The sequence below is a fragment of the Gobio gobio genome (assembly GCF_949357685.1).
Source record: "Gobio gobio genome assembly, chromosome: 18".
Lineage (NCBI taxonomy): Eukaryota > Metazoa > Chordata > Actinopteri > Cypriniformes > Gobionidae > Gobio > Gobio gobio.
Window position 1 is genome coordinate 41,768,963 of NC_137111.1, and position 16,602 is coordinate 41,785,564.

At 37.4% G+C, this 16,602-nt stretch overlaps 1 protein-coding gene across 3 annotated transcripts in view; it reads right to left on the reverse strand.

Annotated features, from left to right (window-relative positions):
- Nucleotides 1-1,659: 1,659 nt before the first annotated feature.
- Nucleotides 1,660-16,602, reverse strand: part of ablim1a (actin binding LIM protein 1a) — a 133,856-nt gene continuing 118,913 nt past the window's right edge. The window contains exons 16-24 of one of the 3 annotated variants that reach the window (XM_079842559.1): nt 14,332-14,481; nt 12,147-12,232; nt 11,960-12,068; nt 11,572-11,633; nt 10,588-10,648; nt 10,395-10,402; nt 10,129-10,203; nt 3,452-3,532; nt 1,673-3,356 (exon numbers count right to left, since the gene is read on the reverse strand). In XM_079842559.1, the coding sequence (XP_079698685.1) occupies nt 3,243-3,356; nt 3,452-3,532; nt 10,129-10,203; nt 10,395-10,402; nt 10,588-10,648; nt 11,572-11,633; nt 11,960-12,068; nt 12,147-12,232; nt 14,332-14,481 (746 nt within the window). In that variant the 3' untranslated portion in view covers nt 1,673-3,242. Of the gene's footprint in view, nt 3,357-3,451; nt 3,533-10,128; nt 10,204-10,394; nt 10,403-10,583; nt 10,649-11,571; nt 11,634-11,959; nt 12,069-12,146; nt 12,233-14,331; nt 14,482-16,602 lie in introns of all 3 variants that reach the window. The other 2 variants (XR_013818412.1, XR_013818413.1) reach the window with 2 other exon arrangements.

A 16,602-nucleotide genomic window follows, 5' to 3' on the forward strand; every position in this document is an offset into this window, starting at 1 on the left:
TCCATAGGACCTTTTGAAGTTTAAAAATATATATACATACTTGTTTTGTAATTTAAGGAATAATTTCTATTAAAGTTATTCAGAAATAACTTTAATATTTGCAAAAAATATTTCCATCATGTCAGACAGAATGGGAATAAACAGCTAAAGTCAGTCACCGCTCCATGAGGGAGTGAGGGTTTGTTTACATGAAACTAGATGTTCATTTTAAGATTTTTACCATCTTTCATTTTATCAGATGGGATGGAATTTTTTAGAATGAGACAAACAAACTTAATACCGCAAAACATCACAAAGCTTATCAAATCAATCACTAATACTTACAGACGTCTGTGCTGTGAAATTCCCTACAAAATGATGTCACTTCCTGTTGGATGATGCCATTAAGTAACTAGCCTTTTTAAAAAAAATAAAAAATATTACACATTTTTTTTACAGGATGGAAAGTGATATTAAGAATAAAACTGGTATATTTTCTTTATATTATGTCAATGCATCATGTCATCAAAATTGACATCGGCTCAAAACAAAATTATTTAAAATTCACTCTCGTCACTTTATTGGGATTTTATCAAATTATCAGTTTTTCTGATAAAAAAAATTATACATATATAGACCAGGCATAACATTATGACCACCTTCCTAATATTGTGTTGGTCCCCCTTTTGCTGCCAAAACAGCCCTGACCCGTTGAGGCATGGACTCCACTAGAAGGTGTGCTGTGGTATCTGACACCAAGATGTTAGCAGCAGATCCTGTAAGTCCTTTAAGTTGTGCGGTGGGGCTCCATGTTTTGGATTTGTTTGTTCAGCACATCCCACAGATGCTCTCACTCACTCGATTGGATTGAGATCTGGGGAAATTGGAGGCCAAGTCAACACCTCAAACTTGTGGTTGTGCTCCTCAAACCATTCCTGAAGCATTTTTTGCTTTGTGGCAGGGCGCATTATCCTGCTGAAAGATGCCACAGCCATCAGGGAATACCGTTTCCATGAAAGGGTGTAGGCTACATGGTCTGCAGCAATGCTTAGGTAGGTGGTACATGTCAAAGTAACATTCACATGGATGGCAGAACCCAAGGTTTCCCAGCAGAACATTGCCCAAAGCATCACACTGCCTCTGCTGGCTTGCCTTCTTCCCATAGTGCATCCTGGTGCCATGTGTTACCCAGGTAAGTGACGCACACGCAACCGGCCATCCACGTGATTCTTCAGACCAGGCCACCTTCTTTCATAGCTCCGTGGTCCAGTTCTGATGCTCACGTGCCCACTGTTGGTGCTTTCGATGGTGGACGGGTCAGCACGGGCACCCTGCGGCAATGCTGCCCCATTTGCAACAAACTACAATGCACTGTTTCAGAACCAGCATTAACTTCTTAACTTCATGAGCTACAGTAGCTCGTCTGTTTGATCGGACCACACGGGCCAGCCTTCGCTCACCACGTGCATCAATGAGCCTTGGTCACCCATGACCCTGTCGCCGGTTCACCACTGTTCCTTCCTTGGACCACTTTTGATAGAGACTGACCACTGCAGATATATATTATAAATGTGAACCCTGTATCTAGCAGAATAAGAATATTGTACAAATTATAAAAATTATTCATAAACATTGACAGCCATTCCTATTATGAGAGAGAAACAGAGGAAGTAGACATAATGTGTTTCCTCATATTTTATTCAAACCTGTTGCTGTAATTAATCATGGTGTTTAATGAGAATGTTTTCATCTAAATTCGTCTTAATTTGGTCCAATAATTCAACGTCCAAGCTTCACCGGAAGCCCAGTGTACCATAGTGTGCTTAATGAAATATGTCACACAGTAATACGTCTGAATTGACTGAGGATGTAAGAGAAAACAAAACAAAAACCAGCTGTAGGCTACAGCTCTTACACAGCCCGTTCTCTTGTAATGCCTTTGGTTTTACTGAGAGTTGCTCATTGAAACATTTTCATTTACTGTAGAAATACAATTAAAATACAATAAATTGGCAGTGCGAGTATTGGCCAGCTCTTTAAAAAAAAAGTCAAATGCAGTTAATTTTTACCTTAACTTTGTATTCTATTATTTAAATATACAATATATGGACATTAGCATTGATTCAACAGTTAAATTAGCTTCAGAAAGCTTAAAGGGGAAGTGCGTCAGTTCTGCACCACTAGTGGTATCAAATGAAAAAGTTACCGGTTTGAGAAGCATAACTGGGTCGACCATAACTACTCAACCAACCCAGCTAACAAAAATATGTTCCAAGAACGTTTTGCTCACGTTCCCAATAAGTTATGAAAACATTATTTCGGAATGCTCTAAAATGAACGTTTAAAACGTTCCACTTTGTAAATGTTTAAACGTGAACGTTAGAGAAAACATTAAAGGAATGTTTTCTCATTTTGCAAGCATTGTGAACATTACTTGTGAACCATCTAAAAAAGTAGCAACTTTTAAAAAAACATTACCGTCCGACGAAAATGTTTCAGAAAAACAGTCCATGAATGATGTATAAATATATTTTTTTGTGCTAATGTTTTAATAGCGCTTTTAAAGACCAGATAACTTTCAACAAACATTCTATTAAAGTCATCAGAAGAACGTTTCTTCATAACTTTGCCAGAACGTTCTAAGAACATTCCCTGTTAGCTGAGGATGACATCTGGAGTGTTTGACAACAGTTAATATTTTTTTCAATTCTGTTCACGGCTCAGAAATGACACACTTCACCTTTAATTTTACAGATGCTTTAGAGGCTGGTACAGTAGTAAAGGGTGAATACATGGATATGTGCTACTATTTGAATGCATTCAAAACTTACATGAACAGGTACAAAGACACAGACCCACACAGTGCAGCATCTACAATCCCTCCCTGAACCAAAAGTGACGCAAACAGATTAGTCTTTACTGGAACACTGAATTAAACGGATTACAACTGCAAAAAGGTTCAGATGATCAGACCTGCATGAACATGATTTGCAAAGATATGTAAGAAGAACAAAGAACAAAAAGACAAAGACTCATTTATGGAAGAGGGAAAATTAAAGCAACAGAGACACAAAGAACAAAGTGTTGTGGATTTTGGAGATGTATCTGAAATGTTTGGACCCTCCATTTATTACAAACTGACATCATATGATATTGCAGCAGGGAACCTTCTTCTGGCTATAGTTTTAGCAAGAAACAACAGAAGATTAGTAAACAGCTGTATGATACATTATGAGATTGTGTGCAGATGGTCTGTATCCTGGTTAGAAGAGTTTGGCTTTCTTCTTCAGTTCATTGCGTTTCCACAGAGGTAACCTGTCGAATTCCTTAATTTCCATCCCAAAAATTTCAAAGAACATCTCTGGAGACATGTGGCGCTAGAAATGCAGGTGAAAATCAATACAAATCACCTAGAGCATCTCGATTATATCATAATGCAGTGTTTTGTGATACAAATACTGTGAGCAATTACCTCTAGTCGGGTTCTGTCCACATCTCTGGGCAATTTGGAGCGACTGCGGCTGGTTACCTTGAGCATTTCATATGGATATACCTTTAAAGGACACATATCAATCAGTACAAAAATACCCAAAAATCCGCTTTAATTGTATGAAATGTAGTCTAGGGTCAAATAAATCAGGAAAGCATAAAGGCCCGTTCACACCAAGAACGATAACTATAATGATAACTCTATTAGCGTCCACACCAGTGGAAAATATCGCTCTGTTCATTTTGTCGTCTGCAGCTTTAAATGCTCAAGCTTTTTAAAGCAGGGTGGATTCTGATTAGCTGTCATGTTTTTATCGTTCATCAGCTGGAAAAAATCGTTCTGAAAGTGATTCCAATGATATCGCCTGTGTCCCAATTCAGAGGCTGCATCGTTCAAAGAACTCGGACTACTAAGACATCGAAGCCTTCGAAGGTCAGAACGAGTGTTGTTAAATGGGACGGTCTAGCCTACGGAGGACTGTTCTTGTCGCCTAGCAACTGTGACATCTGCCGTTGATGAGTGATGGTAACGTTTGTATTGGACTTTTTATTAAAATGTCTGAAAACAAAAAGGATTCACAAACTGTCAAAATATGTTCACCATGGTCCATTTCTGTATATAATAAATCACATCTTATTAAGATATAAGGCAACATTTGAACCTCTTTAAAGGAGCTATATGCAACTTTTTCCCCAAAATAAACATAACAATAGCCTTTTTATTTTACCATTTATGACTCAAACATCTCCTGATGAGCATACTGACACCTTGTCCGCTCACAGTGGGTGCACCTATAAGCCTGTATCCTATTTTTCCTATTTTCTGTCGGGGCGTTTTTTTCCCGCGCTGTCTGCGGATGTGACGTCACCACCGCTGCGAGAGCGAGCAGAAAATAAGAGCAGTTCTGTTTTTTGGCCACAGGTGTCCGTCGCAAGTTTAAATTTCAGAAAAACGCATATAGCCCCTTTAAAGTTTTTATTTTTACATTTGTATCATTAGATATTTGAGTAAGTTAAAACCCAATAGCTATGTTTAAGAGTGTAATTTGACAATATCTCTTAAAAAATCCTGTCATCACTAGCCAAGTTTTTCATTACCTTTTAAATTGCTCAAATTAGATTGCGAATTTAAAATATACGCCCAATGGGAACGAATCAATTTAGCAAAAACTCCCATATATATCGCAAAAAATCGCAAAAATGCAATGGACACAGTTTTTTCGCACCTGGCGAACGGAAAAGGCGATCATTCTTTACAGATGACACGGTATGTTTGGACAGAAGACAAGACAGGGTTCTTTATTAAACTCATAAAAGACAATAGACTTAGACAATAGACAGGAATCCTGGATTCTAAACAAAGAAATGCCACAAATTATTATGAAGACCTTTGTTGGATTACAAATTTAAGAAAGTACATTGTATTTACAAATTTAAGATAGATAATAATTCTGGGGTTTTTCCAGCAGGAGATTTCCTGCTGGGCCTGTTTTACAGTGAGCATTTGAGATATAAAGGAAGATTGTTGAGTTTCCAGCAGGAGATTTCTGCCGGACCTGTTTTCAGACTCTCACCGTCGTTGCCTCTATATAGTTATGCTGATTAGGAGTAGGTGATACTCTGTCTGGGCGGGTTTTCCCAAAACCTGTATATTTAATTTATATGCTTTGTTCAATCTCAATGTAAATCCCTCCCCCTTTGGAATGTATATAACCTATCAGGTATACTGTTAAATCAGACTGTTTTTGGACGACCTGCAGCACAGAGAGTTCTCATTAAAAGAATCACTTCTGTTTGATCCCGACGTCTCCTGGTCTCTACTTCAAGAAACAACAGAAGTTCACAACGGATGGTGCCGTGACCCGGATAGTTTCCAGCTTCCTCACCTGAAATCCAGATTCAAACTTCAAGCTCAAAGATCTACCTACGTTCCAGACTGGAATCCAGAGCGAAACTTCCAGCTGAACAAAGATTTCCAGACTGAATCTTTCAACCAAGGGTTATGGTGAGTGCTGATCTATCCAAAAGAACCTTAAAGACCAGTACAAATTTGTTTATCCTCTGCGCTGCCAGGGAAGAGTTAACGGACGGCTGTAGGGTTTGGTTAACTAAGTTATCCTCTAAAAAGTTTGTTTAGAGATGAAAGTTATCGTCTGTTTTCAGGCAGAAGAGATTAGCCTCACAAGCTAATAATTGTTCTGTTTGAAATAGGGAAGATTAACATTTAGTTAATATTTGTGTTACCCTCTAAAAAAGTTTGTTTTTAGAGATGAGTCATCCTCTGTTTCAAGCAGGGAAGTTGTTTGCCTCACAAGCTAATATTTGTTCTGTTTTAAATAGGGAAGATTAACATTTAGTTAATATTTGTGTTGTCCTCTGTTTTGCCAAAGAAAGTTAACAATAGTTGAGCTGTGTTAACAAGTTTGTTGATCAGAGAAGTCAGTGTTTGTGAGTGTGTGGTAACAAAGAAATGATCAGAGAAGTCAGTGTTTGTGAGTGTGTGGTAACAAAGAAATTCAAAAATGTTTAGAAAGAATGCTAGACTGACCCCCACGATTGAAAAAGGTGGTCTCGCAGCTCCTTTGTGGACAGACAGTGATTTCAAAATCACAGTTAGGAGTGCAGATGAATTTAATTGTCACAGAGAAAGTTAGACAAAAACTAACTCAGAAATATGAGATCCATCCGGACAAGAATTGGTCGATTGATGAATCTAAAAAAGTTTTAGGAGCATGTATTCGCAAGAACAATGTGAAAGGCATTATTTGTTGTCACAGAGAATTTGGTTTAGCGCTAGCTAGACAACAGTCTCAGAATATCTCAGAGCTAGAGAAACAGAACAAAGAGCTCTCTGCTAAAGTAGCTTCTTTGACTAAGAAATTGAACCTCAACAAAGCTGTAGAGAAAACTGATGTGAAGGAAGTTAGACTGATAACGTTTATCCTGACTTGCAAGCTTGCTTTGAAACAGATGTAGCCATTCAATCAGTATCTGATGTGCCTGTTGATTCAGTGAAATTTAGCGCCACATCCCTGAACATTGTTTTACAATGCACCAGTCACAAACCCATCCTCATGTACGTCTGCAATGACTGAAGTTTTGTTAGAGGATGAAATGACTCATGATTGTGTTCCGCTTACATACGCAACTACGAATGAAATAGCAGAAACTCCCATTGAGAATGCAGAATTGGAGTTGTTTGTTGATGGTTCAGCTCAAGTGATTGAAGGTGACATTACAGCAGCTGCAGTGTTGTGTCAGGGAAGGAAAACCTGGAGTCATGTGTCACCTGTTAAGTTGTTCCCCCACCAACAGGGATAGGGTAGGACACGGACCAGTGAGGAGCCCAGTAAAGAACTGAATGCAATAACCGCACCCTAGAGAGGATTGTGAAACAAAACCCATTCAAAAATGTGGGGGAGATTCACAAAGAGTGGACTGCAGCTGGAGTCAGTGCTTCAAGAACCACTACTTACAGACGTATGCAAGACTTGGGTTTCAGCTGTCGCATTCCTTGTGTTAAGCCACTCTTGAACAACAGACAGCGTCAGAAGCGTCTCGCCTGGGATAAAGACAAAAAGGACTGGACTGCTGCTGAGTGGTCCAAAGTTATCTTCTCTGATGAAAGTAAATTTTGCTTTTCCTTTGGAAATCAGGGTCCCAGAGTCTGGAGGAAGAGAGGAGAGGCAGACAATCCATGTTGCTTGAGGTCCAGTGTAAAGTTTCCACAGTCAGTGATGGTTTGGGGTGCCATGTCATCTGCTGGTGTTGGTCCACTGTTTTCTGAGGTCCAAGGTCAGCGCAGCCGTATACCAGGAAGTTTTAGAGCACTTCATGCTTCCTGCTGCTGACCAACTTTATGGAGATGCAGATTTAATTTTCCAACAGGACTTGGCACCTGCACACAGTGCCAAAGCAACCAGAACCTGGTGTGGCAGGCAGCGAGGCTGAGGGACCGTGAGAGCGGGACGAGGCCGCGGTCATTATTATGATTATGAGCGCCAGCTGCGTGCCGCATTGGCCTCGTCTCTCACGGAGGAGTGACGGGAGTATAAAGGAGGAGCGACGACAGTGAAGGACGAGAGAGGACCAGGCCTGGATTTTAAGTTGTATTTTTATTTATGGTTTTGTTTATGTATGTATGTATTTATCTTTTACTTTCACTTTGTTTGTTTGTTTATTTAATTAAAGTTTGTTCTATTGTTCGCCGGTTCCCGCCTCCTTCTTCCCACACGAACGAACATACCTCGTTACACCTGGTTTAAGGACCATGGTATCTCTGTTCTTAATTGACCAGCAAACTCGCCTGAACTTAACTCCATAGAAAATCTATGGGGTATTGTGAAGAGGAAGATGCGATATGCCAGACCCAACAATGCAGAAGAGCTGGAGGCCACTATCAGAGCAACCTGGGCTCTCATAACACCTGAGCAGTGCCACAGACTGATCGACTCCATGCCACGCTGCATTGCTGCAGTAATTCAGGCAAAAGGAGCCCAAACTAAGTAACTCAATACTGTAAATGCTCATACTTTTCAGTTGGCCAAGATTTCTAAAAACCCTTTCTTTGTATTGATCTTAATTATTATTCAAATTTTCTGAGATATTGAATTTGGGATTTTCCTTAGTTGTCAGTTATAATCATCAAAATTAAAAGAAATAAACATTTGAAATATATCAGTCTGTGTGTAATGAATTAATATAATATATAAGTTTCACTTTTTGAATAGAATTAGTGAAAAAAAGTAACTTCTTGATGATATTCTGATTATATGTTCAGCACCTGTATTACTGAAAATACGACATGCTAAGTCATAATTATAAGATAAAATGTTGAAAATATGTCCTGCTAAGTCTTTGTGAGATGAACAGTTGAAACTAGGACTTTAAAAATTCTCAGATAAAAATTCAAAATTTTGGATTTAAAGTAAAAATTATGACTTAAAAATCGAAATTATGATTAAAAGTCCTAATTATGAGATAAAAAGCTAAAATTTGATTTTAAAAAGTCTAAATTATGACCAAAACACACGCTAAGCGTGAGTTTCAATCAGCTTCCTAGTTCAGTAGTCAGGGTACTGACAAGGACACAAGTCAATGGACTGACTCCCTGATCAGTATCCTGACTACTGAACTAGGGAGTTTATTGAGACGCACCCTAAGACATTTAAGAGATGAAATCGTTATCATACATGGTTATTTAATTTTTTAAATGCGCTTACATTTTTTTTATTCACACTTAAAATAATAATATTAACATTATTGTTTTCATTTTGTGCAATATAATTTTTACATGCATTTTTACATTTTGAAATCAGTTTTTACAACAGAAATGAATCAATCAAAAACTTACTTTAGCTTCTCATCTAAAACAAAATTAATTTCCTATCATCACTGTAAAGCTGCTTTGAAGCATCTGTGTTGTGAAACGCGCTATAGAAATAAAGGTGACTTGACTTAATGGAAACGCCGTCATTTCGCGATAGTTTTGTATAGACATTTCGAAAATATCGCAAAAGTTTTGCGCAAATCTGTAATGGAAACACGGCTAATGGCGTGCAATGAATTTTATTCACAGGAAGGATGCATTTGGAGCCTGCATTAGTAGGAGCCTTCGAATTGGGAGCTACAGTTTCTCCATTATAGTTGTGGTGTGGAGTCTGCTATTATTTTATATTTAGAATGATTTTTAGAACTTTAAACCTTATGCACTAGAGAAACAAGCATGCAGCCATCTTTAGAATTTTATCTTTGAACTTCCGTTTTTGCGGCAGCTCTGTATATTTCTATGGCATCACTAGCCGCGTTTCCATTACAGATTTGCGCAAAAACTTTTGCGATATTTTCGAAATGTCGATAAAAAAAAATATTGCGAAATGACGGCATTTTCATTCATCGATGTTATGCGACTAAAACTTTTTTTATTTCCTCTCGCGATAAGTCATTCCAAAATGATGCCACGTATGTTATAGGTTTATGTATATCACCGCACATTTTTTTTGTTTAGAATCCAGTATTCCTATAATTCTATTGTCTTTTCTGAGTTTAATAAAGAACTCCGTCTCGTCTTCTGTCCAACATACGGCTTCATCTTTAAAGAATGATCATCTCTAAATGCAAAAAATGTTCCATTGCAGTTTTGCGAAAAATTCCTTTTTTGAATTGCCTGAAAAATCACCTCATGCGAGCGTAAAAACGTTTTATATATGGGAGTTTTTGCTAAATTGACGCTATTGGCCGTATTTTCGATACGCAATTTCAATTTGCGCAATTTGAAGGATAATGGAAACGCAGTAACTGTCGAAGAGTAATTAGCTGGTGAAGTGGATTTACTTATTGTAGAGTTAACATCATGAGCATTGTAATGTTTGAAGCGGATGTCATAACAAATGCCAGTAGACCGGGAAGATTTTAAAATGAGCGGTTCATTCATAAATCCATAAGATCTTACCTTCATGCTGTGATAATACAAACTGGAAGACAGAAAACAACTAGGGCATGTTATCTCATTATAGTTATCGTGCTTGGTGTGAACAGGCCTTAAATCTGGCGGTATAGTTACATTACATCCAAGTAGTTCCTTGGATACTAAGCAGCCTAATAATTGAACTGGTATTCAGTATCAGATCATGTTTTGCTAGTTTAATATGTTACACTTGCTTTTGGTTCCAGCATATTAGGCATAGACACTCCTCTGTCCATTCTGGTGGCTGTACGGTGGCCATCATGCAAGGGCTAGAAACAAATCATAGACAGAGAGAGAACATGAAGCTATTTTAGTGAGCCATGACAAATGTAACTTTCAATTTGAATTCACATACTGTAGTTTGAATGAGTATGAGCATGCTGAAGATATTATTTAAAATAATATTACTTATTATTTATAATAAGAAAGCAATAAGGAAATGGAAATCATATCTACGTACCTGAAACTCTGTTGAGAAAAAAAAAAGAAAAGAAAAAGAGTTGGTTATATTTTCAGTCATTAAAATGACCAATATGACCTTATCTTCCATATGCATTTATACTACTTCCATAATACATATACCAATACATATTTGACTATTATTTGCTCACATTCCATATTCCTATATGTAATTTAAGTTAAGATAAACTAACCTCTCATCCCATCACACACGTCTCCATAACTGTTATACTGTGTGAAATCAGTCGACTGAGGCTGGAGAAAAAGAAACATTAGAAACAGACAAAATTGGTTGAATACATTGGAAAAAAATAAAAATAAATGATAACTGATTTAGTTTGACACAATTTTCACTTGGAAATGGCTAATACATTTCCCAAATAATAACAAAGAAACAGCAAGTATACAAACTGAAATAGTATTTTCTTGTATAATGTACTCCAATAATTATTTACAACTAAAAAAATGTTTCTCAGTGTAATATCTCTTTAACCAATATATTTAATTAACATTACACAGCTCTGTGGAATACTTGATTCTGATTGGTCAATCACGCCATCCAGCGGTATGTTATCCCGATAACAACCGATAAAAACTGATAACAGGCTCATCCGGGAAACTGAAGTCAGCTTGCTAGGAAAGGTTTTTCCTTATGGAAGTTTTGTGTTAAGTGAGCTAATAAAATATTTAAACTCAAATCAATATTTTTTGTACAATTAATTTTTAATTATGTCATATGGCATCCCACTCTCTTGTTTTATACAAACGCAGCTGCTGCCATTTTGCGACGCTTGTTTTGAACACCGTAATGGATTATAAAATAACAAACAGGTACGATTTTAAAACAGATACATCTCAATCAATGTCTCTATTCCCTTAAAATGATTTATGTGGCGAAATACCGTGTAATAAGTGACTGTAGTACTGTAGTACTGTATCCCTTAAATGCATGTCTAGTTTGAACTTGCCAATTGCTAGCAACTGCTCTCTCCGAGGAAACTTTGCGTTTAAAGAGATAAGACAACATTTCAATCCAGATCAATATTAAATGTCTAATTATTTACTTATATGGCAAGTAGCCGTGTAATAAGCAGAATAATGTACATCCAGCCAGTTCTTATTATATATTATAATATATTAGTAATGTCCCACCGATTCCTCAAAAGAATGGATCTTACCCGATGCAGTCCATTTCGCCCGTATCCAGGCAGTGAGCCTGTTTTAGAGGGTGAACTTTGATCTGCAATTGAAATAACAATAATATTATTAATAATAATATTACTTATTTTAATAACAATAAGTAATAATGTGTAATAGTACATTATATATACATACATACAATTTCTTTTTAAAATGTATTATAGGATATATTTAATTACATGAATTCTGTTATATTCAAATTCTGCATCTCCTATTTACTACCTCAAATACAATTCAGGAATTCAGTTGGAATTGTATATTAATTTTCGGTTTAATTCTAAATGGCTCGCAACCCTGTTCCTCAATCATGAAGAACGTCAAGATCCAGAACATGAATGTCTAATCTATTGTACTGAGGAGCATTACTGCTTCCATGCTCGTAGCGTTGTGCCGACAGGCTCCGTGCATGCCGCTCTCGGATCTTCTGTTTCTCCATCTCTTCTTTAAGGATCATTTTCCCCAAACCAGATTGGATCTGGAATCGGAAACATGAAGCCACTTAGACCAGTTCTAGATCTGTGCTTTGTGTTGCATCATTCTTTCAGTTCCTGACCTTGATGAGATGTTCCTCCTGCACCAGTCTGCGTTTCTGAAGCTCCTCCTCATCCTCCTCTCTTGACCTTCTCCTCCCGTCTGTTCCTGAGCAGCACAACGACAATAAAAACACATTAGTAGGACAAATTCACACTCACAAACACCTGAAATCAAGGATGGATGGGAGAATTAATGTAAAAGACAGTCTATGTTATGCAAAATGCTGCATTCATTAGTCTGAAACACACTTTACATCAGGATACATACAGAACAGAAATGACATGATCCCTTGTGTATTACATCAAGACAGACAATTACACAGTTACACATGGACAGAAAGACAACACAAACGTTTGAAGTCAATCTCACATTTGGTAGTCAAATTTTTAACGTTTCACTATTTTTTTTATGCAAATGGCAATTTTTTTAATGGCAATAATATAATAATTTGAAACACAACGATGAACAATAAACAAGAAAAAGTACTCTATATAAGATTTCAGTTTGATATTAAATATTAAACTATCAGGAATAAGCAACTTGATATTAGCATTTACTGCATCTACACATATATGTTAATAAATCTGCTTTACATCTTCAGGGCAAGGTAGTAGTACACCCAAAAATAAATAACTTTACTCACCTTCATGTCAATCCTAATAATGTTTTCTTTCTTTTTTAAAGTGCCCGTATTATGCTTTTTTGAATATTACCTTTAATGCAGTGTGTAATAGAGCTGTTTGAGAATGTAAAATGTCTGCAGTTTTATAGTGCACAGCAAATAAAGTTATTGGGCCCTATCATACACCCGACACCAGGCGCAGCGCAAGTGTTTTTCGCTAGTTTCAGCCCGACGAAGTTTTAATTTTCAAATCCAGCACCACGTTGTTTAAATAGCAAATGCACTCGCGCCCATCTGTTCACCCATCGGCGTGCTGGTTTGAAAACGAGGTGTGTTCAGGCGCATTGTTGGTGCGTTGCTATTTTGAGGCAACTGAAAACGACTGCGACATTGACCAACAGAAACCTGGTCTAAACTCAATAGCGCAGTATTTTTTGTGTTATTTAAAGGGTGTGTTAGTAATATGCGCCTATAGGTGGGTGCACAACACGAGTACACTCTGCTTATTACACACACAGGGACGCGCAGCAGCACACAAACATTTTTAATTACGACAAATATAAGGATTCCTCTCTGGAGAAGCGTTCAGTCTTTCCGCTCACAAAATCCGCCATGTAAATAGCGAATCCACCATGGTGCAACTGGCTTTTAAAGGGAATGGGAGATGAGACTCTTATTGGTTTGTTGCACGTTACGCCTAAAACACACCCAAGATTTACTAAGAGACTAGGGACAACCCTTCAGACCATGCGCCCAGATCGTTAAAATAGGGCCCAAAGTCAACTGCCAAAATTAGTCGTCAGCAACTCCAGACACATACCAACATGACAATGTAACAAATGTGCATAATGCCAGCCTATGGTCTTCATTGTCCTGTGAACATGTACTTTGGCCCATCCTTAAACACTGTAGTTGTAGCTGAGACTGTCGAGAAGATGCTGTTTTTTGTGCGCTGCAAATTAGTGATAGGGAGTCGACTCCAAAAGAGTCAATTCCTCGACTCTAGGGTCGACTCCAGCACAGGAATCGACTCTCTGTGTTGACTCTGTTGCTTTGTCCGAAATCGCTCACTTGTTCACTGATTCTCTTATCCCTATATAGTGCATGGCAGTTGAGTGCACTATATAAGCAAGAAGTGAACGAAATGAAGTGAGAAATCCAGATATGTAATCAGCGTTTAGTTTCCGACACATGCTGTAAGCGGTAGACCAATCACAGAGGCTGGGGCTGTCTGACCAATTAGAGTAGAGTAGGCTCACAGGAAGGAGGGGTTTCAAGAGACTGAATCTTCGAAAGAACCGTTTTCAGACTCTTTGAAAAATTTGGTGATGTACAATGTATATTAGAGAAAATGTAAGTGTTTTTTGAACTTGGACGCATGTAAACCTGTTGTAGGAGACCTCCAAAACAAAACTAGGAACTTTGAAAATAGCATAATTGGGGCACTTTAAGAAACAACAAGAAAGAAAATAAAAGAGGCTTGAAAAAACATGAGGTTGAGCAAATTTACTGGGTGAACTGCCCCTTTAAGGCAGAACCAATGAGACTGTGGAAACAGATGCATCACGGATGACCACAGTACCTAGGACAGCATGGGTGATCGGGAAGGACCAGCAGTCTGTCTCTATCATTGCTGCTGGGTAGTCTGGACCAGGGGCGTACGCCGAGGGGAATTTGGCCGATTTGATGATGTCATCAGCAGACTTGCTCTGGGCTGCAAAGGCAGCTGAATCTAGATCAATAAACCGGGGGATCTGGACCATCAGTGGGGATAGACCAACATCTAACCAACAGATAGCAAAAAAAAAAAACGCCTGCTGCAAGCCATATGTGGCATAGGTGTTTAAGGCCTCTCCTCATTCACATTCACAATATTTACTATTAGAGACTATTGGTTGTTTTCTTGCATGCTAAACATGCACAGCTATATCATAAATCACTCAGCCAAAATAAGCCATGCAGCAATCTGACAAACAATCACTGGCTTCAGAACACATCGCATGAAGGCAGCGGGATCTGGCCTACTAAATCTATCAAAAAATTACTTTTTATGTACTTATTCTTTTTTCAATGCGTGTTGACAAATGTCTCGGTTACGTATGTAACCCTCGTTCCCTGAAGGAACAGAGACATTACGTCAGAACGACTGACGGATGGGGTCTCCATTCGTCAAGTCGTTCTGACGTAACGGAGAACGTGACTGACTGATAGGGAACATAATACTAGGGTGTCAGCAACAAGCTGTCAATATAATCAATCCCCTAGTGAAAATTAAATATACAAAAATGTATTTGAAATACATTTATTTTATGCTACAGTATACTACACATACATTTACATATTTAATGAAAACCCCCTTCAAATTTGGTATACTGAATTAGTATACTTAGTCTGCTAAATGGGAACAGATAATTTTGTACTTAATGTACTTCAACTATCCAAAAATAGTCCAACTAAAGATATACTTAAGTATATTTGATTGTGCTAAAGTGGAACTATTGCAAGTATACGTTAGGTACACTGTAAATATCTTGCATTTATAGACTGATATTAAACAGTGCTCAATATCATACTATCCTTACTAATAGTGATATAAATATATACACTCTAAAAAAAAGGTTCTATATGGCACCAAAAACGGTTCTTGGCTCGTAATCATAGGGAAACCTTTTTTAGTGCTATATAACACCAATTTTGGTGCTTCAGTGGTTCTTCAGCGGTTCTTCAGAGGTTCTTCACCGGTTCTTTGACTAAGATACTATATAGCACCTCTGTAGAACCGCTGAAGAACCACTGAAGCACCGAAATTGGTGCTATATAGCACTAAAAAAGGTTTCCCTATGATTACGAGCCAAGAACCATTTTTGGTGCCATATAGAACCTTTTTTTTTAAGAGCGTATATATCTTAAGCGTAATATTAAGAAATGTGCATTGGGCAGAAAACAAGTACTCTAAACAAAGTCTAATTATAATATATATCAGTAAGTCTCAAGAGATGCCAATAAATATGTTATTGAATTAATATATATGTATTTAAAACACATTTTGGTAGATTTTTTATTGTAAAAAATAACAGATGTTTCATGACTTTATATGTTTGGTAATAAGGGGTCACTAAATACATTAGCAGATACTAACTTATGCAGATCTATCTTAAAAATCTTGCAATTTTTTGCAAGTTTTGATATTGATGAATATGAATGAAAGCTCATCAGGCACTCATCAGGAGATGACACTTTAATGATGATTGATTGATCGGTTGGTTGATTAATATTTATAGTGAAATGAGCTCAGTTGAGAAGACTTCAAACAATACTTACATGTTAACATTGAGGTGGTGTTAAATGGCACACAAGCAGATATTAATGAGGTGGAGGGACTCACAGTTTCCAAACAAAAACAGACAAACAAACAAAACACAGAATTATGGTAAAGTGACAAACAAACCATACACAGTCATGGCGTGAAATATTCTGAAAATCCATGACTTTGTTAAGATTTTCCCTCAATAAGAATCTTCTGACTGCTAGTTTGTTAAGGTAACTGAAAATCAACCCTGGCTGTTAACTAGGTTACCACTGAACTGTGAAGATTTGTTTCTTTATCAATCAGGCTATATAAATGCCCTGCTATTGTGAGCCAAGCAGCATTAACACTAGAACCACACGGGGTCAAATTTACCCATGGCTGTTTTTCAAATGTACATAACAGATTTTTAATAAAATATCCAAGTCCCCCAGTCATTGACTTTTAATAAATTGTGTTATTTACAATCCTCTGTTGTTAAAAATGGCTTCGTTATACCAATAAGCGCTAGCGGGTCAAATTTACCCCCATATCATTTATATTTTC